Below are 25467 nucleotides of genomic sequence, written 5' to 3' on the forward strand. Positions count from 1 at the left end.
AACCTGCTATGCGCAGCCCCGTGTCTCCAGTAAAGATGCGCACGCAGGGCTAGTGCCCTGCGTTCCACCTGCGTGTCAAATAGACGCTACTTCCGGCGCCGCACCTCCGGTAATGCCGGAAGCTGCGCTGTCAGAGCGTGGATGCGACTCCCACGCTCTGATTAATTCAATCTCAGGGGGGATAAATAGCCGGGCCCGGGCAGTGCTATTCAGCAGCAGCTCCAGGCACCATGGGCGTTTTTCTACCCTAATCTTCGCTGATAGCAAGTCTCTTTCATTACAAAGTAAGACGATTTTTTTGACCATATGTTTCCATTTGATTCTTTTTGTTAATTAGTGCTGTCCTATATTGTTTACTGAAATGCTTTATTACAAATGTTATAGGCTCCTTGAAAAAGGTCCACTTGGACCGAAACGTCGGGGCACAGTATGAAAAAACCATGACTATATGTAATAGTTGAAATTAAACTGCACTAAACTTTGGACTCTTTATCTGACCATTGGACTTTATTATTAGGCGAGTGCCTGACTTTCCACACCGCAGCAGGTGTGGATACACCCCAGACTATTATTTTGATATCCGCTCACCCCGTTTATCCTCTGTCTGGCACCCCGCAGTTACAAATAAATAAGTGCGAGTGCGGTCCATACACGTACCTACATTTGGGAAACGGAGATTTATACATCCCCGATCTTCCTTTGACCGGACACCCACACCAAAGGAAACGCCGCTATATTGGTCTTTGGATCAGCACTGTAATAGCACTGCCTATACAGGATCTTAAAGTGGATGCCACATCTACAGAAAATAAGCACATTATTTTTGTATTATCCTTCGAAGAAAATCTGGGACAAAACACTCCCAGTATCTCCGTGTCAACTAAATTCTCCCTGTCGACGATCAAAACACACCAGCCCCCAAACCTAAGTGGTTAGACCGGACCAAGTATGGCAGTTGGCGGTCAGGGCTTTCTCAATGATAACCTGTTGTTTCAGGCAGAACAGGGAATCATCTCATTAACCGATGACGATGCGGATAAGGTCCTCTTTGACCAGTCCGATTTCGAGACACTACCAACAGAATCTGCAACAGACCTATACCAGAGGCTGTTAAAACTCAGGAAACGGGAGCTAGACCTATCTATGCACGGGCATTTCCTATCGGAGTACCATAGGAAACGACATATTCCTAGAGGCTTCAGAGTTGCTAATGTTCCCACAATTGGGAGAAATAACCCCACATTCTGCAGCCGCTGGTGTGGGGTGCTTAATAAGTGTTCATTAGACCTCATGATACTGGTTGTAGAGGAAGTAGGAACCGAACTAAAAAAGATCAAAAAGGATATTGAAGACTTAAATACCCTACATCTGCCTACCATTAGGAACGACAAAACCAATAACCTATTAGAAAAAATCGGCACTCAACTTGAGACCTACAAAAGTGATTTAATTTCCTTTAAAAGAAGTAAATTGGCCACTGTCACGTCAGATTACCAGAACCATTCGGTTTACCGATGGTTATCTGGGGGCCCTAACACCAGCACTAGAAGAACTCAGCGTCCATACAGACAAAGACGACAGCAACAACAACATTATTCATCCAATAAAGGTTCTTCAACATCGGCATCAGCCTCCGATACAGATTTCACAGAACATCAATCCGATTTTTTAGAGGAAGGAAACCGCAATACCGGAAAACCACCCCGACGCCCAAGAGGAAGGGGCGCAGACCACACCCTCGGCGCGGAGGTCCTCGGAAAAAGGATCAGAAAACCAGTTCTGACCTGATTTATAATCTATCATCTACTCCGCTAACACCTGCAATGGAATCGGTGTTATCAAAGGGCCTCTCATTCGTCCCCACCTCTACTCATGATAAATTTGAGACCACTATAGATATGTTCAAATTTAGTCGCAAACTTCGATTGCGTGAGCAATTTGGAGACTCAGAGACCCCTATTAATAGATCTAGGTTTAGACCACCCTCCACTTTTGACCCCTGCTCAACCAATCCGAGCATTAAAACCTTTAGCAGACTAGTTGACTTAGACACCCAACGGCTCCCTGAGAAACCTCGGTTTTTTAACCTCAACATGGAGGAGCGGATGGCCTTAAATGAATTGAAAAAGAATACCAATTTAGTCATAAGACCGGCCGACAAAGGCGGTGCCGTAGTCCTGCAAGACTGGCAACAATACCATGATGAAATTATGCGGCAATTAGCCGACACCAACACCTATAAACAAGTGACACAGAACCCGATCCCTGAATTTAAGAAACAAGTGGACAATCTACTCAAAAGAGGACTTACAGCTGGGTGGCTATCAAAGGAGAACCATGAGTTTTTAACAGTCAACTTTCCGGTATGTCCAATAATCTACACCCTACCCAAAATACATAAATCATTGATTCAACCTCCGGGCAGGCCAATTATTTCTGCTAGAGCCTCCCTATTGCAACCCCTAGCGAAATTTGTCGATCATCATTTACAACCTCTGATTACTGCAAGTGAAACCTACATCCGAGATACGGAAGACTTCATAGAGAAACTCAAACAAGTCGACCTAGTTGGTGAACTATATTTGGCTACTATGGACGTTAGCTCTTTATATACCGTCATCCCTCACAGCGATGGCCTTCGGGTCCTAGAGGAGAAACTGAATGGAAGACCTGTTTGTTCACCCCCAACAACTTTTCTGACGGATTTGGCACATTTGATACTAACATGTAATCATTTTCTTTACAACAATAAATACTATGTGCAGCTTTCTGGGACTGCAATGGGATCTAACCTTGCGCCTGCTTACGCTGGGCTATACATGTGCGACTATGAATCTACCAATATACTAGCAAAACATCAAGAGCACATCAAATACTACAAGAGATTCATAGATGACATTTTTCTTATCTGGTCTGGCACACCGGATGAATTTAACAAAATGATCCTAGAATTGAACAACCTACCCAGCCCGATCAGACTCACACATGTTATAGAGCCGGAGTCCATTAACTTCCTCGACATTACAGTGACCCTCTCAAACGGCAGACTACAGACTAGCGTATACCGAAAAGTCACAGACCGTAACACCTTACTCTCGGTTGAGAGCCAACACCCGCCGTCTCTAAAAGAGAATCTCCCCATATCCCAATATATGAGGGTAATGAGGAACAACAGCCTGCCCTTAACCATGGAACACCAACTGCGTGAAATGACAGATAGATTCATCCAAAGAGGTTACACAAACTCCACCCTTAGTAGATGTCTATCCAAAGCTCGTCGTAACATATCAAGGAAGCAAGCTGGTTCCACTCCTGCAGCGACACGGCCAAAAACAACTCCAAGGATGATCTATATCAACACATTCAACCATGCTTCGACCGAAATCCAGAAAAGCATTAAAAGACACTGGCCTATTGTAGCCTCTGACCACGCGTTAAAACTACAGAGAACTGGACCACCAATGATGGCGTATAGGAAAGGGCCAAATTTGAAAGAAATCTTGATGAGACCCATGGCAACACCAAACGTTGAACAAAACACCACCTGGTTGCACTCCAGGAGACCAGGTTGCTTTCGGTGCACGGGGTGCACAACGTGTAATGGTCTGATCCAAGGGTCCACCTTCCCACACCCCCACTCAGGCAAGGCGATCAAAATAAGACACCGGCTCCACTGCCAGATGGATCATGTGATCTATTTATTAGTCTGCCCATGCGGTCTTGCTTATGTAGGGATGACCTCCCGCAAATTCCGAGAGCGCATGGCTAACCACAGAAACTCGGTCAGAGTCGCCCTGGAAACAGGAAAAGCAGAACTTCCAATTCCTCGCCATTTTCTACTAGCAGGCCATCAAGTATCATCCCTTCGATGCCGTTTGATAGATTGGATCCCCCCACCCACACGGGGAGGAGACCGGGGACTACTACTAAAAAAGAGGGAAAGCAGGTGGATTCACCAATTAGGAACCTTGGCCCCGAGAGGCCTAAATGAGAACAACCCATATAATATCTTTTTGAAATAAGAACTTTCACCCAATTGGACTCATTTATATACTGCCATCTGGATGTCTTGCAACTTTCTATAAGTGTTTGATAATTCTGTACAACTGCTTATATATTGTCTTGTATATTGCTTTGTCTAGGAAGGAAACATATGGAAGGATTCCATGTTCCATGTTTTGAAAAAATTCCTTTTCTCTCATATATATGAAATTTTGCTAGATTTATATTTTTTTATATATACATATACTAATCGGCCCCTTTTTTCCTTAAACCTTATACCTAATATCTAATATGCATAATACCTAGCACCTTTGAGTAATGTGGTGACTCTCATCCTATAAACCAAAAACCTCTGAAGCAAATCTAACACTAAAAAAATCACTTCCCACTCATTAAAACACAAGCATCTCTCTATTCATCTTTTATTACCATTTCATTATTTCATTATCAAATTTCTCTTTTCACGGATAATACCAGGGATTAATTGCACTCCCCTTTATTACTATAATAATAAATATAATAAAAAATAGTATAAAATAATCAAGAAAAACCCTAAAAAATTATTGACGATAAAAGTCGACACAAATGTCGACCATTTACAAAACTTTTCTAATTAATACCCCTTTTTTTCTATAAAAAATTCCTTATGAATTGGCATAATGATTAGCATGCACACTCATTTTTTTTATATAATTTTTAGCTTTAATTCTCCACCCACTTTGAGATCCATAATTAATTAACGGCCAGCCTATAAGTAACTTCATCGTATACATTAATACATTAAATATTAATACATCTAACGCATCGCAGCAATGCGTGCGCATTTAGGTAGTATCCAGTAGACCTTTTTCAGATAATGTTAGGTGCTACTGGCCGCCAATACTGATACCCCGGCTTCCCCTCCTTTCAATAGCGAAATTACCGCTTGAGCATTTAGGATGTGTACTTAGAATACACGGAACCTGCTATGCGCAGCCCAGTGTCTCCAGTAAAGATGCGCACGCAGGGCTAGTGCCCTGCGTTCCACCTGCGTGTCAAATAGACGCTACTTCCGGCGCCGCACCTCCGGTAATGCCGGAAGCTGCGCTGTCAGAGCGTGGATGCGACTCCCACGCTCTGATTAATTCAATCTCAGGGGGGATAAATAGCCGGGCCCGGGCAGTGCTATTCAGCAGCAGCTCCAGGCACCATGGGCGTTTTTCTACCCTAATCTTCGCTGATAGCAAGTCTCTTTCATTACAAAGTAAGACGATTTTTTTGACCATATGTTTCCATTTGATTCTTTTTGTTAATTAGTGCTGTCCTATATTGTTTACTGAAATGCTTTATTACAAATGTTATAGGCTCCTTGAAAAAGGTCCACTTGGACCGAAACGTCGGGGCACAGTATGAAAAAACCATGACTATATGTAATAGTTGAAATTAAACTGCACTAAACTTTGGACTCTTTATCTGACCATTGGACTTTATTATTAGGCGAGTGCCTGACTTTCCACACCGCAGCAGGTGTGGATACACCCCAGACTATATATATATATATATATATATATATATATATACATACATACATACATGTAGTATGGATTGTGTAATGGTTAGCATTACTGCCTCATGGCACTGAGGTCATGGGTTTCATTCCCACCAGGGTCGTAACTGTGCGGAGTTTGTACGTTCTCCCTATGCTTGCGTGGGTTTCCTCTGGGTACCCCGGTTTCCTCCCACAATCCAAAAATATACTGGTAGGCTAATTGTCTCCCAACAAATTAACCCTTGAATGTCTGTGTGTGCATGTACATATGGTATAAACTAAACGAGTACTGCATAAACTAGCTGGTTCTCTGACCCCTTGCCTATTTACATCCTGCTATCCAGCCGGCCACCCACTTGCTTGCACCTCTTGTAATCTGTCTGTCTCACCTTCCTACTAGATTGTAAGCCTGAGGAAGCGTTCTAAGCGAAGCGTACGCTGACCGATCAAACACACTCAGTGTGTTTTAAATCCCCTCTCCCCCTCCCCACTTACAAATGTTTTGAAATTTACCTGTACCGCTGCGCAAATCCAGGTCACTGGTTACCTCCGTGACCAAGACGCGAGTCTGGCGCCAGACTCAGCGTCATCAGAGCTAGGCGGTTGAACGAGGCGAGTGCACTCCTGCACACCTCCGATACAAGCTCACCGGGGCTCAGGAGACAGAGCGGTCTCCAAGGCAGTCAGTTACGCTAGACGGAATTGTCCGGGCTGGCTGTGTACACTAACCCAAGCCTATATGAGCCGATCCCTGTGACTTACATTTTTGCGATACCAAGCAAATTGGAGATACTAGTTTCTAGGAATGATACAGTGTATACAACCGAATAAAGCACTTATATGTATCTAACCTTGAATAGACATCCAATTGTGCATCACAGGGTCTCCAGCTCATCAAGAGCATTTATTCTCTTGTGGATACCAATTGCGCTTAACACATTTACATACAGGGTAGAGGGAAAGAGGGGTCACACTGAGTCAAGGGTAACATCTTTCCCCTTTTTTACTAAATGTTGTCATTTCTTGTATGTATGGTTTTATTTCGCGAACTATTTTAAAATAAATGAAATAAACGTTATGTATTAAGAGTCTCACTTTATTCTTGGTGCACCAGCAAAAGGCATTCTTCCTTTTTGTTCTTTACCTAGATTGTAAGCTCCTCCGAGCAGGGCCCTCTTCCCTCCTGTTGTTAAAGCCCTCTTCTCTTCACATTTCACTCACAGCTCTCCTATACCCAGTGACCATCTTCGTCCACATACTCCTCTCCATCATTGGCCTCAAGCCTCTAGTTGTATGTTGATTGAGTCCTCACTACTTATATTCAAGCTGTAATGTGTATTGAACTGTGGCGCTCTTTATTTGTACTCTATTTTTGTTATTTATTCAATGATAGGCCAAGTTTTGTCTGCCTGTCCTGTTCCTTTGTACGGCGCTGCGAAACACTTGTGGCGCCTTATAAATAAAATTATAATAATAATAATGTGGTAGGGAATATATAGTGTAAGCTCCACTGGATGTGAATGTTCAAATAGTCTCTGTACAGCGATGAGGAATGTGTGTGCGCTATATAATAACTGGTAATAATAATCTATGTACAGCGCTGCGGAATATGTGTGCGCTATATAAGAAACTGTTAATAAATAATAAATAAACATGTAGAAGACAAGAAATGAAGACAAGGGGCCTCTGTTTATATATATATAATTTGCCATAATATACCTTTGATGCAGGTTCTGTGGCTGGCTAAATCCAAGCATGCATTTCACCTGGATTTAATCAGATACATCGCCCGTGTAAATCATAGCTGTCCTGGATTACAGAGATATTATTGCAAGCCTATAAATTAATATAGGTCTATAAAACATAGACCACACCTGGTACATGCAGCATTGTCAGTGACCGTCCCCGCTACAGGCAGCATTGTCAATGACCGTCCCCATTACAGGCAGCATTGTCAGTGACCGTCCCCATTACAGGCAGCATTGTCAGTGACGTCCCTGTCCACCCCCAGCACACGGAGGCGGCTGCATGGAATAGCCCAGAAATATTATCGATGTCTGCCCCGATCCTCCTGGCCAGCAGCGCGCTCACATAGAGGATGTGGAGGTTCCTAATAATACACTGACAGGAAGCCACAGTCGTCCTTCACACACTGTCTCACCCCCAAGCGCCTCTGTTACAACAGAGTAGCACATTTATATCCTTAGAAAGCAGAGAGAAAACATGGCCTGTAGCCCACAGACTCCAGAACATGGCAGCATTTTATATTTCCTTCAGCAGCCCAGATGCCAGAACCTCCCCAGTCTGAGACCCATCTCCGGTGTCTGCAAGCGATTTGGGCAGAATATTTGCAGACAGAGAAGGGGTAACGCCAGACTGCCTCCCCGCTATGTGACAGGGGCAGAGAAACCCCATATTCCTCCTCATATTAATATGAGAGTCACATCCGCTTTGTCTGACTCTCCTTCCAAGGCGACAACACCTGTCTGATTCTGCCACTTCCAGGAATTTATCCCGCTGGATGGAGGAAAAAATGATGCATCAGGGGCCATCCGCAGGGCAGATTGTCTGCATGTGAAATGCTACAAGGACAGGGGCTGGGGGGACGCACACACTGTAGGGATCATTTGCACAGACTTATTAACCCTTTCATCCACCTGTTCTAGAAGATTTATGGCGATTATTAGGAAGTGCAGCTACAAATTAGGTATCCGACCGAAATGCCAGCACCTGCTGTGGTTCATTTGTAGAGAAAACCATTCTTAAGATGTACAGCTGAAAGGTGCGTGGCTGTAATGTTATATGCCACATCCCGGCGGCACAGAGCGTCCCCTATAGGTGCCGAGCCTGACCCTGTATGTTAGTGCAGCACAGAGCATACCCTATAGGTGCAGAGCCTGAACCTGTATGTTAGTGCAGCACAGAGCATCCCCTATAGGTGCTGAGCCTGACCCTGTATGGTAGCGTGACACAGAGTGTCCTCTATAGGTGCAGAGCCCGACCCTGTATGTTATTGCAGCACAGAGCGTTTCCTACAGGTGCAGAGCCTGACCCTGTGTGTTAGTGCAGCACAGAGTGTCCCCTATAGGTGCCGATCCTGACCCTGTGTGCTAGGGCAGCACAGAGCATATCCTATAGGTGCAGAGCCTGACCCTGTATGGTAGGGAAGCACAGAGCGTCCACTATAGGTGCAGAGCCTGACCCTGTATGTTAGTGCAGCACAGAGCATACCCTATAGGTGCAGAGCCTGACCCTGTATGTTAGTGCAGCACAGAGCATACCCTATAGGTGCAGAGCCTGACCCTGTGTGTTAGTGCAGCACAGAGCATACCCTATAGGTGCAGAGCCTGACCCTGTATGGTAGGGAAGCACAGAGCGTCCACTATAGGTGCGGAGCCTGACACTGTATGTTAGTGCAGCACAGAGCATTCCCTATAGGTGCAGAGCCTGTCCCTGTGTGTTAGTGCAGTACAGAGCGTCCCCTATAGGTGCCGAGCCTGGCCCTGTATGTTAGTGCAGCACAAAGCATCCCCTATGGGTGCCGAGTCTGGCCCTGTATGTTAGTGCAGCACAAAGCATCCCCTATGGGTGCCGAGATGGCCCTGTATGTTAGTGCAGCACAGAGTGTTTCCTATAGGTGCAGAGCCTGGCCCTGTATGTTAGTGCAGCAGAGCGTTTCCTATAGGTGCAGAGCCTGACCCTGTATTTTAGTGCAGCACAGAGCATCCCCTATAGGTGCTGAGCCTGACCCTGTGTGTTAGTGCAGCACAGATCATCCCCTATAGGTGCCGAGCCTGAACCTGTATGTTAGTGCAGCACAGAGCATCCCCTATAGGCGCCGAGCCTGACCCTGTATGTTAGTGCAGCACAGAGCGTCCCCTATAGGTGCTGAGCCTGACCCTGTATGTTAGTGCAGCACAGAGCGTCCCCTATAGGTGCTGAGCCTGTCCCTGTGTGCAAGGGCAGCACAGAGCATCCCCTATAGGTGCAGAGCCTGACCCTGTATGTGAGTGCAGCACAGAGCATCTCCTATAGGTGCCGAGCCTGACCCTGTGTGCTAGGGTAACACAGGGCTTCCCCTATAGGTGCTGAGCCTGACCCTATAGGTGCTGAACTTCCACAGGTGTCAGACTGGCCTCTGGGACTGTCTGTCATGTAGCTTGTACCCCATCTGCTTCCCCCATCACATAATCCCCTCCATTACTATACAGACATTTCCAAAAAAGTAAATGGTGAAAAATGTCATCAGTCATTACATCGACATGTGATATTTTGAAAATCACAAATGCTGACAGAAAATTATAGTGTTATTTTTTGGGGAGTACGGTTAGGAACAGGCTAAAATAAGCAAAATAAAAACCCCAGCATGTTGACATTCTCGTGTCAATAGTGGAAATGTCTACATTATGAACCAGTCAACATTTATTAATGATAGCATTGTCCCTGGCGAACTAATGCCCATGTCGGTATTCTGGCTGTCGAGTACTAAATCCTGCACAGACTTGTACGTGAGCCACAACACTATGTGAGAATACAGATGGTAGAGACAGCTATATGGACATCTTACAGTACAGGCACCAAATCACCACCTAAATGTACCATAGGGAGCCATTGTCTGACCTGTGTGTCGAATACGCTCTCCGAGACATCCGTCTTCTTGATGGGCAGCGATTCCACCGTAGACTCATAATCAAACTGCGGCTTCAGCGGGATCTGGCTTGGGAAGGACGGCTTGCTGGATACTTCCACCTTGTTTCCCAGTTTGAGGTAGCAGGGCTGAGGGATCGCCTTGGCGGGTACGTGAAGGATGGGGGCAGCGCTGTGGATGGGTTTGGGCAGTCCCGATTTCATCTTGGAGGCCACCAGGATGGATGGCATCTTCTCAAGCTGCCTTCTCCACGCGTCTCTCTAGCTCTACCTAAGCAAGCTCGTCCTGTGGGATTTAGGGAATGTCACACCGCCCTCCGCTGCAGTACTATCCGGCGACACACATGTATTCCACTAACCGACTCGTGTCTCCTCCATCCTGGCCATGGTTCACGGGAATCTTCTCAGCAGATCAATCCACACGCCGGCTGACACCTGTCATTCTCTTCCTGGGAAACGCAGAGTCGCCCTTGTTATCTAGTCAGCACAATTCGTACGTGTCGTTAGCGAGCTGCAGCATATGTTCCGTTGGTCTTTTAAGGAACAGGAGCTTTTCCAGCTTAGGATGTATTTTCTTCAGTCTCAGCCAGGGAGCAGATGCGGCTTTACTATGCGGAAGGCTGATGCCCTCACGGAGAATCCTGGCTCTTAGTCACTGTCGTGCCAGGAATAAGGTGCAATGCTGCTACTCTGCAGGGAGGGAGAATGCAGCGGTGCCCAGGGCTGGTATCACCCTGCTGCAGTGCACATTCCTATAGGGAGACGGTGGCAGCGATCCCCAACCTGTAGACTCTAGCAGAATGGTAATGTGTCAGCAGCAGGTTCACTAGCACTGAGCTGAGTGAGCTGTGTGGGAGCACAGTACGGAATAATGCAGCCTGCTGATTGGTTGATCACAGAGTAATCTCTGCAGAAGAGGCGAGGCCTGTTCTCAGCTGTCAGAGCTTCTCACCGTACTAGGGAAAAGCAGCCAGATTTCAAACAGCCGAAGAACTGCCGGGAATACACCAACGTCTGATTCACCCTGATAGATTCAAGGGAAAAAATCACCGTGCGCGGAAAGGGCACATTTCCTGCACTCAGCCCTGGAACAGAGCGCCAGGCACATGACTCACACACACACACACACACACACAGATATATATTTATTTATGCACACATACGATAGTGGTTCAGTAAGTAAATGCATACTTGCCTACTTTTGAAAAGCAAAATGAGGGAGATTTTAGATGCTAGCAAAATGCACCGAGAGCAGCGTCGCGCAACATTGAAGGGGTGTGTCATGTTTCAAAGGGCGTGTCTAGTGACACATATGGACGTATCTATGCTGTTAATAGGATATTTATCATGGTGCTGTGCCTATTCAACTGTGGCCTGATTCTGTCTCCCCCATGACGGGTCTTGGTTAATGTATCTTTTCCTATTTGGAGACCTAAATCAGCCACTTGAGTGCTACTCCCTCGTAGAGGGACTGCCATCAGGCACCTCTTTATTACAAATGTGTGGTGCCACCCTCACTGATGAATCCCTACCACCTACAGAAAGCAGCCATTCAGACCCCTTGGCACTTAAATATATCAGTGCTCGAAGTGGAAATTTTAAAGTGGGGGTATGGAGAAAAATAGAGGATTTAGTTTTGTGCTCGCCGAAGGCCACTGGAAAAGGGGGCATGTCTTTAAGTGAAGTGTACCACACAGCATACCACTTATACACCAGACTAGTAGGACTTCTTATTCTATCTAGTACTAGTGCCCTTACACATTGTGCCACACAGTATGAGCCAAAATTCAAGGACAAAGGGACAGGGAGAGTGGGAACACAGAGAAATTGACAGCAGGGACACAGAGACAGCCACATATGTACTGTATATTGGGCATCATGGTATGTGGCATATGTATAATGGGCATCACGGTGTGCGGCATATGTATAATGGGCATCACGGTGTACGGCATATGTATAATTGGCATCACGGTGTGTGGCATATGTATAATGGGCATCACGGTGTACGGCATATGTATAATTGGCATCACGGTGTACGGCATATGTATAATGGGCATCACGGTGTGCGGCATATGTATAATGGGCATCACGGTGTACGGCATATGTATAATGGGCATCACGGTGTACGGCATATGTATAATGGGCATCATGGTGTACAGCATATGAGATCCAGAGGTCCGGCACAGCCACTATAAAGATTGCCACACTGGGTGCCCGCTCAGTGGTAGACGTACAGTAGATAAAGCAGGGAGCAGCACACCAGCGATTTCTTATGCAGGAAGGAAACTTTATTTGCAACGTTTCAATGCCTCTGCGGCATCGTCGTCACTGTATATGCTCCTTGTATCCGGCGGCACTCAGGGACTGAACAACTTGTATTACCATTAATACCAAGTAAAATGTTCACTTGGTAATACAAGTTGTTCAGTCCCTGAGTGCCGCCGGATACAAGGAGCATATATATATATATATATACACACACACACACACACACATCTATCCCCAAGACTGGTGCTAATCACAGAGAAACATAAGTTTAATGAGACAGTAACAGTGACTATTGATGCTGTTACTTTGCTAAGAATAACACTGACCCTGGTCTTCCTCCCATATACATTCAGTACATACACATTTAAACATCTGCACTCACCCACCTCTGCTGCTGACTGTTCCTGACTGCTGGGGAGTACCACCTGCTGCTGGAGTTCTACACCTTTGCTCCCATAGCTGCCAGCTGATCCCCTCCTGCACTGCAACACGGCGGAAGAATGCCTTTCTCCCCCGGTGATGCAGAGTGGCTGCTGCCACTGCCAGGTCCCGCCACTGCGCAGCAGGACATGAAACAACCTGCCTCTGCCTGCGCCACTTATCCGGGCAGAAGAAGAGAGAAGACCCTGCCGGGTGCGCTGCAGCACAGGACTTCAAAAAAGGAAAGCCCTTAGTGAATGGGCAGCCACTGATTGGCTGAGACCTCTCTCAGCCAATCGCGGATTGATTGAGAGAGGTCTTAGCCAATGAATGGCTTTCCATTCATTTGTATGGACTTTTTTTTTTTTCAAGTCCTGTTCTCCCTCCGCTGACGCTGCACGCTGTATAGCAGGGAAGGGAACCTGGGCGGATGGCAGCTCTCTCACCAGCGAAACAGGGACACACTCTATTGTGTGTCCAGTTCCCGGACACGGCGTCGCGCATTTAGGCCCCGCCCCTGCAATGACACATTCGCGCATGCGCAATCTCGTTTTTTGGGTAAAGGGGCCGAAAAACCGGGAGAAAGCAAGGGATTTGCAGGGGGCCGGGAGAATGATTGACAAAGCGGGAGACTCCCGCTAAATGCGGGAGGGTAGGCAAGTATGAGTAAATGTAATAAGAACTCTCACATGTGTCATGTGTTCTATTCTGATTCCTCGCCAGGACAGAGCATGTAGACCGCTGCTTCCTCTCAGGAACCGGTTGATAGGTCTACAGTGTATACTGTACGTTGACACAATGGGGGAAATTTACTAAAGGAAATTTGTAAAAAAATAGGTGTATTTGTATCCAGAAATACACTTATTTTTGACATTTACTATCCTGAAAATACAGCAAATCGTATACGTATTGATAGCACATCAATACGAATACAAATTGCCATATTTTCGGGATAGTAAATGTCAAAAATAAGTGTATTTCTGGATACAAATACACCTATTTTTTTACAAATTTTCTAGTAAATTTCCCCCAATATGTCGACAGTGACAAAATGTTGACATGCAAAATGTTGCCATTGGCAAAGGGTCGACACAAGTACAATGTCAACATGAAAAAGGTCGAAATTAGTTTTTCACTTGTTTTGCGACTCTTTCATACTTCCACGTGTACTGTGATTGGGAACGGTAAAGTGTGCCGAGTGCAGCAGTAGCGGAACGAGGGTACAGGCTACACTAATTGGGGGTCCATATCGACAGGTGGCGACATGGTCAAACAAACCTTAATAGTCTCATATTAGCCTTCCATCATGTCGACCTTTTGCTTGCGTCGACCTATTGAATATGTTGGCATTTTGCACAACATCAGTCTGTCAATGTTGACATTTTCCATGTCAACCCTTGACTGTTAACCTAGACACTATTCCTTTTTATCGACACCACTTCCCCTCACAGCCATTAGACTGCGTCTCCGACACCATTTCCCCTCACAGCCATTAGACTGCGTCTCCGATCACCCATCGTGTGTAAGATACCGGGACTGGCGGAAACATGGTCACACATTGCGGTGCTTCATGCCACGGAAACAGATTTGGGTTTGGTGTACCGTCTGTGATAACGGCAGGACAGAGGGGGAAGCAGATTTATTAAGCTCGGTGGAGTGATAAAGTGTCTGGTTTTTATCACTGGCCAATCAGCTTCTAACTGTGAAGTTACAGGCTTGGTTTGAAAAATTACAGGTAGGAGCCGATTGGCCGGTGATAAAAACCAGAGACTTTATCACTTCACCAAGCTTAATAAATCTACCTCAAGATGAACAGCGATCTGGCCGGCCAAGCACATCCGCCACACATGACAGTACTTAGCACTCCCAGGACAGAGGGATGGCCATCTTTGCCATTGCAATCAATGGTTGCCATCGATGGCAACCATGGCCAATAGTGCAACTGGCCATCGATAGTGGCATACTATGCAGTGGATAGCCATCAATGTTTTTACCTATCGATGGTCATCCATTTTATTTTAATAATTAGCCGTGGGCCAATCAAAATATAGGGGGTGGGGCTTCACAGGGGTCAGGGGTGGAGCTATGCTCCAGGTCCCAGCCCTGTGGGGTAAAAAAAAAAAAAACAGAAAAAAACCCGAGTAATTTATGCTCGACATCGATGGAGGGAAATCACCTGGTTCTCCCCCATCAAAGGCAAATCTATGCTACATCGGCCATAAACCATCGATGATTTTGAATCATCGATGGTCGATGGCCATCCCTACCAGGCCATAGAAAAAAAAACCTGGGCCATACAAAAGAAAAGCAGCAACCCGTGCAGTAGATATATGTAGCAATCCTGTCCCATATACAGTATCTGCCCCCACATAGTAATGATTCCTCAGCTGCCCCGCCAGTTACAGCCTTACGCTGCCATGCACAGACCAGGCATCTTAGCATGATAGTGAATGACAATCGCTCACAGGGCCTGATTCAGAGTTGATTGCTGATGTGCGAATTCAGAATCCTATCGCTTAACGAAAGACTGCACAAACATGCGCAAGATAAAATAGTAAAAAAATTGCATTGTGATCTGATCGCAATCACCCCGTTATTAGACTGACACGAAGCTGATGTTTGTGGGTGGTAACGTTTACTGGGAGTGCCAGTGGGCAGGCGTGTCCAGGAGATTTTCACGGGGGGTCTGTGACATCGGTTCCGACACCGATCACCCCAAATTGTGGACTTTCATGGGGCAGGATTTCACTCTGTCTGGACGGCGGCTATCTATTTGCAGATCAGCCATCAGGTCTGAACCAGGCCCATAGCACGAAAACTGCTGAGAATCTGTCTGGATCTTTCAGTTTGGTTTTCCTGTCCGATCCACCCGACCATCGCTCAGCCCACTCCAGCCTTGTCCATACATCGTGCAGGTGTATGTTTTAAGCGTGATAATGCCACGTTGGCATTGAAATGTTGCTAATTCGTATCATTAAAAGTTAAGTTTTACCCCTCTGTGGAGCTTGGAGTGCTGCACCTCTTTGCGCTGTATATATATATATATATATATATATAAATATATATATATATATATATATCAGGGTTGCCTACCCTCCCGGAATGTCTGGGAGGATCCCGAAAATCGGGTCCTCCTCCCGGTCCCCCGGAAATGGAGGCAACCCTCCCGGATTCTGGGCGACCCCTACACCACCCCCCTATTGCAGCGTGTTCCCCCTTACCTCTGGGTTTAAATGCGGCAATCCGCGGGTCTCAGAGGAGGGGGCGGAGCTAAAATGTCCACAATCGCGTCATTTTAGCCCCGCCCCCTCCACGGAGATCCGAGAATTGGGGGTTTTACGTACTGGGGGCGGGGCTTAATGATGTAGCGCTCAAGCCCCGCCCCCCAAACTGCAACTGGAAGTCTCCTCTCCGGGCTTCTCCCGGAGAGGAGACAGAAAAAGTCGGCAACCCTGATATATATATAAGATAAATTAGGATATACCGCCCTGTCTGTGTGGCGTTACACTGAATGCAGGCTGTAATTCTCAGAGAAGCCACTGGAGGGTTAAAGTCTGTTCCTGGTAACCATGGTAATGTGATAACAGAGATTCCTAGTATATAGATCTCCAGGTCCAGAGATAGACACACACAGCTGTAATTCCCCTGCAGAAAGTACCGGGATATAACACAGAAGCAGAGACTACGCCCTGTGTCATCCACTAATGTCACGTTCTGTCATAGTATCAAAACACAGGGCTGAGAGCTGGGACATTTATGCTGGGGGTTATTCTGCTTGATTTGCAAGGCTGCAAATGTGCAGCCTTGTGAGTCCACCAAACCCCGCCCGGGGAATGGGAGCATAATACCCTGCAGGACACCACAGAGGCGCGGAGCTCACTAAATGTTCATTTACTTTGTGCTAATTAAACATTTACATAAAATTTACATGTTTAATTTTCCAAAATATCTGTTCAGTAAAACAATGCTGGGTACACACCAGGACGACTAGGGCCGGATCCCATCAATCTAGATCCAATTCCGACCGATTGGATGTAGATTGTGTGGTGTTTGGACCCTTTTCTGATCCGATTCCGATCGGATGCGTGGCCCTGCGGGTGGGTCGGTCGTTGTTCAGATCCTACCTGCAGCAGGTAGGTTCTGGAAACGACCATACACCCGGGTGCGGGTCACCATCAGATCGGTACCGCTCACGGTGCACATCGTCAGCGGGTCGGACAAGACACCCGCTCACAATGTGCATCGTGAGTGGGTCGTCCTGGTGTGTACCCTACATTACTCTTGGGCTGGACCAGATCTCACTGCACCCAACCCAATTTGCCCTTCTTATACTATACTTATACCAAGGGGTATTATAGCGAGAGATAAAGTGGAGACAGATTCAGTATCAAATCCTGTCGTACATGGCAGTTAGAAGCTGCATGGTCTGTACTTTATCTCTCTCCAATGCATAGACCCCAAAGTTCTCCAAGTTCTGTAAGTGTCCATGGGGCACCATAATTTACAACACAATAAATGAGGTTCCCTCCTTTTTTGGGTTTCCCCAAGACTGATAGTCAGCCCAAAGACTTAAAGACTGAGCTGATAGTCTGAAGATTGGGGTATACAGAGTGTGGGTCGCCTAATTTTCTACTGACCAGTTATAGACTGAACCAGTAAGAGCTGGCAGCACTGTAGCAGGGATACATGATGCCAACCAGCAATAGGGCAGTCAGCACAGAGCTGGTGGCCGCATACCATGTAGACATAGTGCCAACCAGAGTTAGGCCAGTCAGCACAGAGCTGGTGGCTGCATACCATGTAGACATAGTGCCAACCAGCATTAGAACAGTCAGCACAGAGCTGGTGGCTGCATACCATGTAGACATAGTGCCAACCAGCATTAGGCCAGTCAGCACAGAGCTGGAGGCCCCATACCATGCAGACATAGCGCCAACCAGCATTAGAACAGTCAGCACAGAGCTGGAGGCCCCATACCATGCAGACATAGCGCCAACCAGCATTAGAACAGTCAGCATAGAGCTGGAGGCCCCATACCATGCAGACATAGTGCCAACCAGCATTAGAACAGTCAGCACAGAGCTGGTGGCCCAATACCATGTAGATATAGTGCCAACCAGCATTAGAACAGTCAGCACAGAGCTGGAGGCCCCATACCATGCAGACATAGTGCCAACCAGCATTAGAACAGTCAGCACAGAGCTGGAGGCCCCATACCATGCAGACATAGTGCCAACCAGCATTAGAACAGTCAGCACAGAGCTGGTGGCCCAATACCATGCAGACATAGCGCCAACCAGCATTAGAACAGTCAGCACAGAGCTGGAGGCCCCATACCATGCAGACATAGTGCCAACCAGCATTAGAACAGTCAGCACAGAGCTGGTGGCCCAATACCATGTAGATATAGTGCCAACCAGCAATAGGTCAGTCAGCACAGAGCTGGTGGCCGCATACCATGCAGACATAGTGCCAACCAGCATTAGGACAGTCAGCACAGAGCTGGTGGCCCCATACCATGCAGACATAGTGCCAACCAGCATTAGGCCAGTCAGCACAGAGCTGGAGGCCCCATACCATGCAGACATAGCGCAAACCAGCATTAGAACAGTCAGCACAGAGCTGGTGGCCCAATACCATGCAGACATAATGCCAACCAGCATTAGGACAGTCAGCACAGAGCTGGAGGCCCCATACCATGCAGACATAGTGCCAACCAGCATTAGAACAGTCAGCACAGAGCTGGTGGCCCAATACCATGTAGATATAGTGCCAACCAGCATTAGAACAGTCAGCACAGAGCTGGAGGCCCCATACCATGTAGATATAGTGCCAACCAGCATTAGAACAGTCAGCACAGAGCTGGAGGCCCCATACCATGCAGACATAGTGCCAACCAGCAATAGGTCAGTCAGCACAGAGCTGGTGGCCGCATACCATGCAGACATAGTGCCAACCAGCATTAGGCCAGTCAGCACAGAGCTGGTGGCCGCATACCATGCAGACATAGTGCCAACCAGCATTAGGACAGTCAGCACAGAGCTGGCGGCCCCATACCATGCAGACATAGTGCCCACCCGCATTAGGACAGTCAGCACACAGCTGGTGGCCCCATACCATGCAGACATAGTGAAAACCAGCATTAGGACAGTCAGCACACAGCTGGTGGCCCCATACCATGCAGACATAGTGCCAACCAGCATTAGGCCAGTCAGCACAGAGCTGGAGGCCCCATACTATGCAGACATAGCGCCAACCAGCATTAGAACAGTCAGCACAGAGCTGGTGGCCCAATACCATGTAGATATAGTGCCAACCAGCATTAGAACAGTCAGCACAGAGCTGGAGGCCCCATACCATGCAGACATAGTGCCAACCAGCAATAGGTCAGTCAGCAAAGAGCTGGTGGCCCCATACCATGCAGACATAGTGCCAACCAGCATTAGGCCAGTCAGCACATAGCTGGTGGCCGCATACCATGCAGACATAGTGCCAACCAGCATTAGGACAGTCAGCACAGAGCTGGAGGCCCCATACCATGCAGACATAGTGCCAACCAGCATTAGAACAGTCAGCACAGAGCTGGTGGCCCCATACCATGTAGATATAGTGCCAACCAGCATTAGAACAGTCAGCACAGAGCTGGTGGCCCCATACCATGCATACATAGTGCCAACCAGCATTAGGACAGTCAGCACACAGCTGGTGGCCCCATACCATGCAGACATAGTGCCAACCAGCATTAGGACAGTCAGCACACAGCTGGTGGCCCCATACCATGCAGACATAGTGCCAACCAGCAATAGGCAAGTCAGCACAGAGCTGGTGGCCCCATACCATGCAGACATAGTGCCAACCAGCATTAGGACAGTCAGCACACAGCTGGTGGCCCCATACCATGCAGACATAGTGCCAACCACCATTAGGACAGTCAGCACACAGCTGGTGGCCCCATACCATGCAGACATAGTGCCAACCAGCATTAGGACAGTCAGCACACAGCTGGTGGCCCCATACCATGCAGACATAGGGGTTTATTCTAGTTCATTCTTTCTGACAAAATCCTTCTTAGATGGACAAAACCATGTGCACTGCAGGGGGGCAGATGTAACATGTGCAGAGAGAATTAGATTTGGGTGAGTTATTTTGTTTCTGTGCAGGGAAAATACTGACTGCATGATTTTACACTTCAATATAGATCTCACTTTGAAGAAAAACCCCACCCAAATCTAATTCTCTCTGCACAAGTAACATCTGCCCCACCCGCAGTGCACATGGTTTTGTCCATCTAAGAAGGATTTTGTCAGAAAGAATGGACTAGAATAACCCCCCTAGTGCCAACCAGCATTAGGCCAGTCAGCACAGAGCTGGAGGCCCCATACTATGCAGACATAGCGCCAACCAGCATTAGAACAGGCAGCACAGAGCTGGTGGCCCAATACCATGTAGATATAGTGCCAACCAGCATTAGAACAGTCAGCACAGAGCTGGAGGCCCCATACCATGCAGACATAGTGCCAACCAGCAATAGGTCAGTCAGCACAGAGCTGGTGGCCCCATACCATGCAGACATAGTGCCAACCAGCATTAGGCCAGTCAGCACATAGCTTGTGGCCGCATACCATGCAGACATAGTGCCAACCAGCATTAGGACAGTCAGCACAGAGCTGGTGGCCCCATACCATGCAGACATAGTGCCAACCAGCATTAGGACAGTCAGCACACAGCTGGTGGCCCCATACCATGCAGACATAGTGCCAACCAGCAATAGGCCAGTCAGCACAGAGCTGGTGGCCCCATACCATGCAAACATAGTGCCAACCAGCATTAGGCCAGTCAGCACAGAGCTGGTGGCCACATACCATGCAGACATAGTGCCAACCAGCATTAGGACAGTCAGCACAGACCTGGTGGCCCCATACCATGCAGACATAGTGCCAACCAGCATTAGGACAGTCAGCACACAGCTGGTGGCCCCATATCATGCAGACATAGTGCCAACCAGCAATAGGCCAGTCAGCACAGAGCTGGTGGCCCCATACCATGTAGACATAGTGCCAACCAGCGATAGGCCAGTCAGCGCAGAGCTGGTGGCTCCATACCATGTAGACATAGTGCCAACCAGCATTAGGCCAGCCAGCGCAGAGCTGGTGACCCCATACCATGTAGACATAGTGCCAACCAGCATTAGGCCAGTCAGCACAGAGCTGGTGGCCGCATACCATGCAGACATAGCGCCAACCAGCATTAGGCCAGTCAGCACAGAGCTGGTGGCCCCATACAATGTAGACATAGTGCCAACCAGCAATAGGACAGTCAGCACAGAGCTGGTGGCCCCATACCATGAAGACGTAGTGCCAACCAGCATTAGGCCAGTCAGCACAGAGCTGGTGGCCCCCATACCATGTAGATATAATACCAACCAGCAATAGGCCAGTCAGCGCAGAACTGGTGGCCCCATACCATGTAGACATAGTGCCAACTAGCATTAGGACAGTCAGCACAGAGCTGGTGGCCCCATACCATGTAGACATAGTGCCAACCAGCAATAGTTGGTGGCCCCATACCTTGTAGACATAGGGCCAGATTCTCTAAGCTTCAAAAGTGATAAAATGGAGAGTGATAAACAGCCAGCCAATCAGCTCCTACCTGCCAGGTCACAGACTGTGTTTGAAAACTGTCAGACAGGAAATGATTGGCTGGCTGTTTATCACTCAACATTTTATCACTTCTGAAGCTTAGAGAATCTGGCCCATAGTGCCAACCAGCATTAGTCCAATCAGCATAGAGCTGGAGGCCCCATACCACGTATACATAGTGCCAAAAAGCAATAGCACAGTCAGCACAGACCATGTGAGGGTACGCGGTACACTAATTGGGACCCCACATGCTCAGGTGTCGACACTGACACTAAACAAAACATGGACAAATTCATGTCAACCTTCTTATGTGTTGACCGTTTGCTTGTGTTGACCATGTGCATAGCGACCTTTTGTCAATGTTGACCTTTTTATGATGAACTAGACACTGTGACTAGCCAGTAAAACTATCTCAGTGAAGTCACTGGTTTCCATGGAACAAATAAGTGGAGTAGGCTCAGCCAATAAAACATTGCTTCGTTGGCGTTTGAAGCTGTGATTGGTGGGAGAACCATGCATTAGGCTCCGGGTCAAGTGCACAAATTCCCAGCAATGGATTTCAGATCTGCCACTTATTGTGTCACATCGGCGACATGGTCTACTCATGTGCACTGCACTCTTACAATGGGGGTACAGCTGGCACTTGCAATGTCCATCTTAACACTCACAGCACGTTCTCTTTAAGAATCTCCATGTGATCGAATTAGTCACTTTTATGATATTTTTCGTTTATTATACAAGATGGTCACAAGAGAAACATGTAACACATGCCTATGATGATGAAACCAGACCATAGAGAAGGCCCAGGGCTGATAAAACCCCACATCATACACATCTCTCCCAGCCGTGTCTCCTGATCTCTGTATATAGAGCTACCCTGGAGGCAAGCAGCCAATCCTCAGTCTTCTAACACACCCAACATACGCACTCAGAGTTACACGAAAGAGGACACCGTGCAGGAGGTGACAATATTCAGGGGTGTGGGAGGTCCTGACATTGCCCTGGAAGCGCCCCTCTTCTGGTGGTCAGTGGCACACACTGGCCCTTATTCAGATCTGCTCGCAGCACAAATTTGTTTGGAAAATGGGCAAAACCATGTGCACTGCTGGTGGGGCAGATGTAACATTTGCAGAGAGAGTTAGATTTGTGTGAGTTATTTTGTTTCTGTGCAGTGTAAATACTGGCTGCATTATTTTTACACTGCAATTTAGATTTCAGTTTCAACTCACCCCACCCAAATTTAACTCTCTCTGCACATGTTACATCTGCCCCACCTGCAGTGCACATGGTTTTGCCCATTCTCCAAACAAATTTGTACTGCAATCAGATCTGAATAAGGGCCACTGTGAGGACCATGGCTGGTAAGACGGAGATAACAAGGAGGGTTGGGGACAGATACAGCGTTGACGATGTATCTTTTGCCATCAGAGAACTCCCTGGCTTTTTCCTGACAGGTTTTTGGATATTACTGGATATTACAGAACCAACTGAGGCAACTATTTATCAAACATTTGTCCAATAAAAAATTATGCAATAAAAAATGTAACTAAAAATATTAAACTAAACTAAAAAGTTACAAAAAAGGCAACGTCTTCTACATACATTAGGCAACAGCACGCAGATGCATGTGTGACCTAAACATGCGATTTCGACAAACCGGACGTGAACACAGTAGTTTGTGTTTCTCGTAAGTGTTAGTAAATCATGTCTGGGCTACTTTCAGAGAGGGCAAAATGTTGGTACCCATGTAGTGGGTGCACCTGCGACTGCAGTAGCCAGTTTATGTGGGATACCTTGAGAAACTGTTTTAAGGTAATGATGGTATATACCAGAAAAGATGGTAGAAGATGGTATATACTCATCAGCTACACACCAGCGTGGATGAAAGTGTAACCTCAGTGCCGGAGAAAGAATTAAGGATGATTACGGCCAAGAATCGCTGCAAAAGTGACCGCTGAGCTGAATTCCTGTGTTCCGCACCCTTTGCCTTCAAGAACAGCGAGGAGGGAACTCCACAGGTAGGATATTTTCAGGTGAGCTGCAGTTACCAAACCACTGCTAAACCCAGTGAATACAAAGAAGTGGAGAGAGTAGTGTTACATTAATAAAGCGCGGACTGACAAGCAATCTGGACAGATGAATTGTCCTTCACCCTGGTCTCCACTGCTGGGTGACTCTACGTGTGGAGACCAACAAGAGTGAAGCATGGTGGAGGTTTGGTGATTATTTGGGCAACCATATCATGGAACTCTGCCGGCCACATGATCACCAAGCACGGTTTAGTCACTGCCAAGAAGTATGTAGACAGTTTGGCCAACCAGGTCCATCTTATGGAGGAGACATTGTTTCTGGCAGATGACACCTGGTACAAAGATGATCATGCGCTGATCCATAAGGTTCATGTTGTCTTATTGTCATTTTGTGAGTATTCAGATGAGGTTTGTCATCTTCCCTGAGCTCCCTAATGGCTAGACCTCAATATCAGAGAGACCCTGTGGTCATATTGGGAGAATAGGGTTCAGTCACGTTATCCGCCTCTCACATCACTCCGGGAACTTAAACAAGTTTTGCATGACGAATGGAGAATTTGTTGGGATCCCTTCAGCCGGAATCAATTAGGATGCGGAGCTGGAATCCCAACTGGTTATGGTATAAATCATAGACAGACTCATCATAGACAGTCAACATATTGCTTGTCGACCTTTAAACCCTGTCGACATTGTCCATGTAGACATTTAGACCCTGTCGACCTATTGTGTGTCGACCTTTAAACCTTGTTGACCTTTTGACCCTGTCGACCTTGTGACTGTCTATGATGAGTCTGTCTATGACCAGTCCAGATACCTCCCAACTGGCGTATGCAAATTTAAGTATCCCGGTTAGGGTCAAGCCAGGGAAGGGGGAGGGTGTTTATGTTTAGGCTCTAGAAAGACTACAGAATAGGCAGTGGAGGGGGTACAGTTAGGCTGCAGAGAGGGAGGGTTAGGCACTAGCGGGAAGGTAGTGGGAGGGGGTAGGCTGCAGGGAAAGCAGTTAGATTGGGGGGGAGGGGGTAGACAGATATACTTAATTACTTACTTGATACCTGTTGGTATTCCATCCTTTGGGAATACCAAAAGGTACTGGGGGAAATTTACTAAGATGTGAATTCTACTTCACATGTGATGTTGCTATGGGCAACCAATCAGAATCTACTTCTTATTTAATTAGCACCCTCTAGAACAGTGGTTCCCAACCTGGGGTACTAGTACCTCTGGGGGTACTCTGCAGACCAGTTGGGGGTACTTGAAAATAATATTGGTAATGGCGGAAGATGAAAAAAAGTATTTTGATGGCGGAAGAAGACCCATTGCCATGGAGAAGAACTATGTTGTGTCACTTATGGATCTGTCTTCAGCGTCATCAGTGTCTCATTGTGCTTTTGCCTGAGCAGCAATCCAATGGGAGCTACCCGTGCTAACCTCAGACATCAGCGATCATCTACCCTGCACTGACGTGTGTGAAAGAAGCAGCGGCAATAATCCTACAGGTAGGGTGACCAACTCATCCCTTTAATCCGGGACACATTAATTAAACAGGTTCTGTGGCAGTTTAAAACCAGGTGAAATGGAGTCTTGAGGTGTGGCAGTTTAAAACCAGGTGAAAGCCAGCCACAGAACCTGTGTAATTAATATGTGTCCCGGATTAAAGGGATGAGTTGGTCACCCTACCTACAGGTGTAAGTGGGAACCCTGGAGACAACACACAACCAGCGGCCAGATATGGAAGGGCACGATTCCTGTCCGCTACTCCTTAATATAAGGACATGCATAAGGATACGCTCACTTCCACTCCACTCGTACTGTCTATATTTTAAATTGAGAGGAGGGGGTACTCATCAATGAAAAGCCTAATCAAGGGGTACGGGAGAGAAAAAAGTTTGGAAACCACTGCTCTAGAAGATAGTAGACAGGATCTGATTGG

General features: G+C 47.1%; 1 protein-coding gene across 4 annotated transcripts in view; it reads right to left on the reverse strand.

The window, feature by feature from the left end:
* Positions 1-25467, reverse strand: part of NAV2 (neuron navigator 2) — a 426783-nt gene that overhangs the window by 219184 nt on the left and 182132 nt on the right. For 3 of the 4 annotated variants that reach the window (XM_083164057.1, XM_083164056.1, XM_083164055.1), the window contains exon 1: positions 10151-11025. The exons of the other annotated variant lie outside the window; for it this stretch is intronic. In XM_083164057.1, coding sequence (XP_083020183.1) covers positions 10151-10408 — 258 coding nt within the window. In that variant the 5' untranslated portion in view covers positions 10409-11025. Of the gene's footprint in view, positions 1-10150; positions 11026-25467 lie in introns of those variants that run through there. 4 annotated transcript variants of the gene reach the window in all.

Source organism: Crinia signifera, chromosome 11, assembly GCF_055691185.1.
Source record: "Crinia signifera chromosome 11, ASM5569118v1, whole genome shotgun sequence".
In the NCBI taxonomy this organism is placed as follows: domain Eukaryota; kingdom Metazoa; phylum Chordata; class Amphibia; order Anura; family Myobatrachidae; genus Crinia; species Crinia signifera.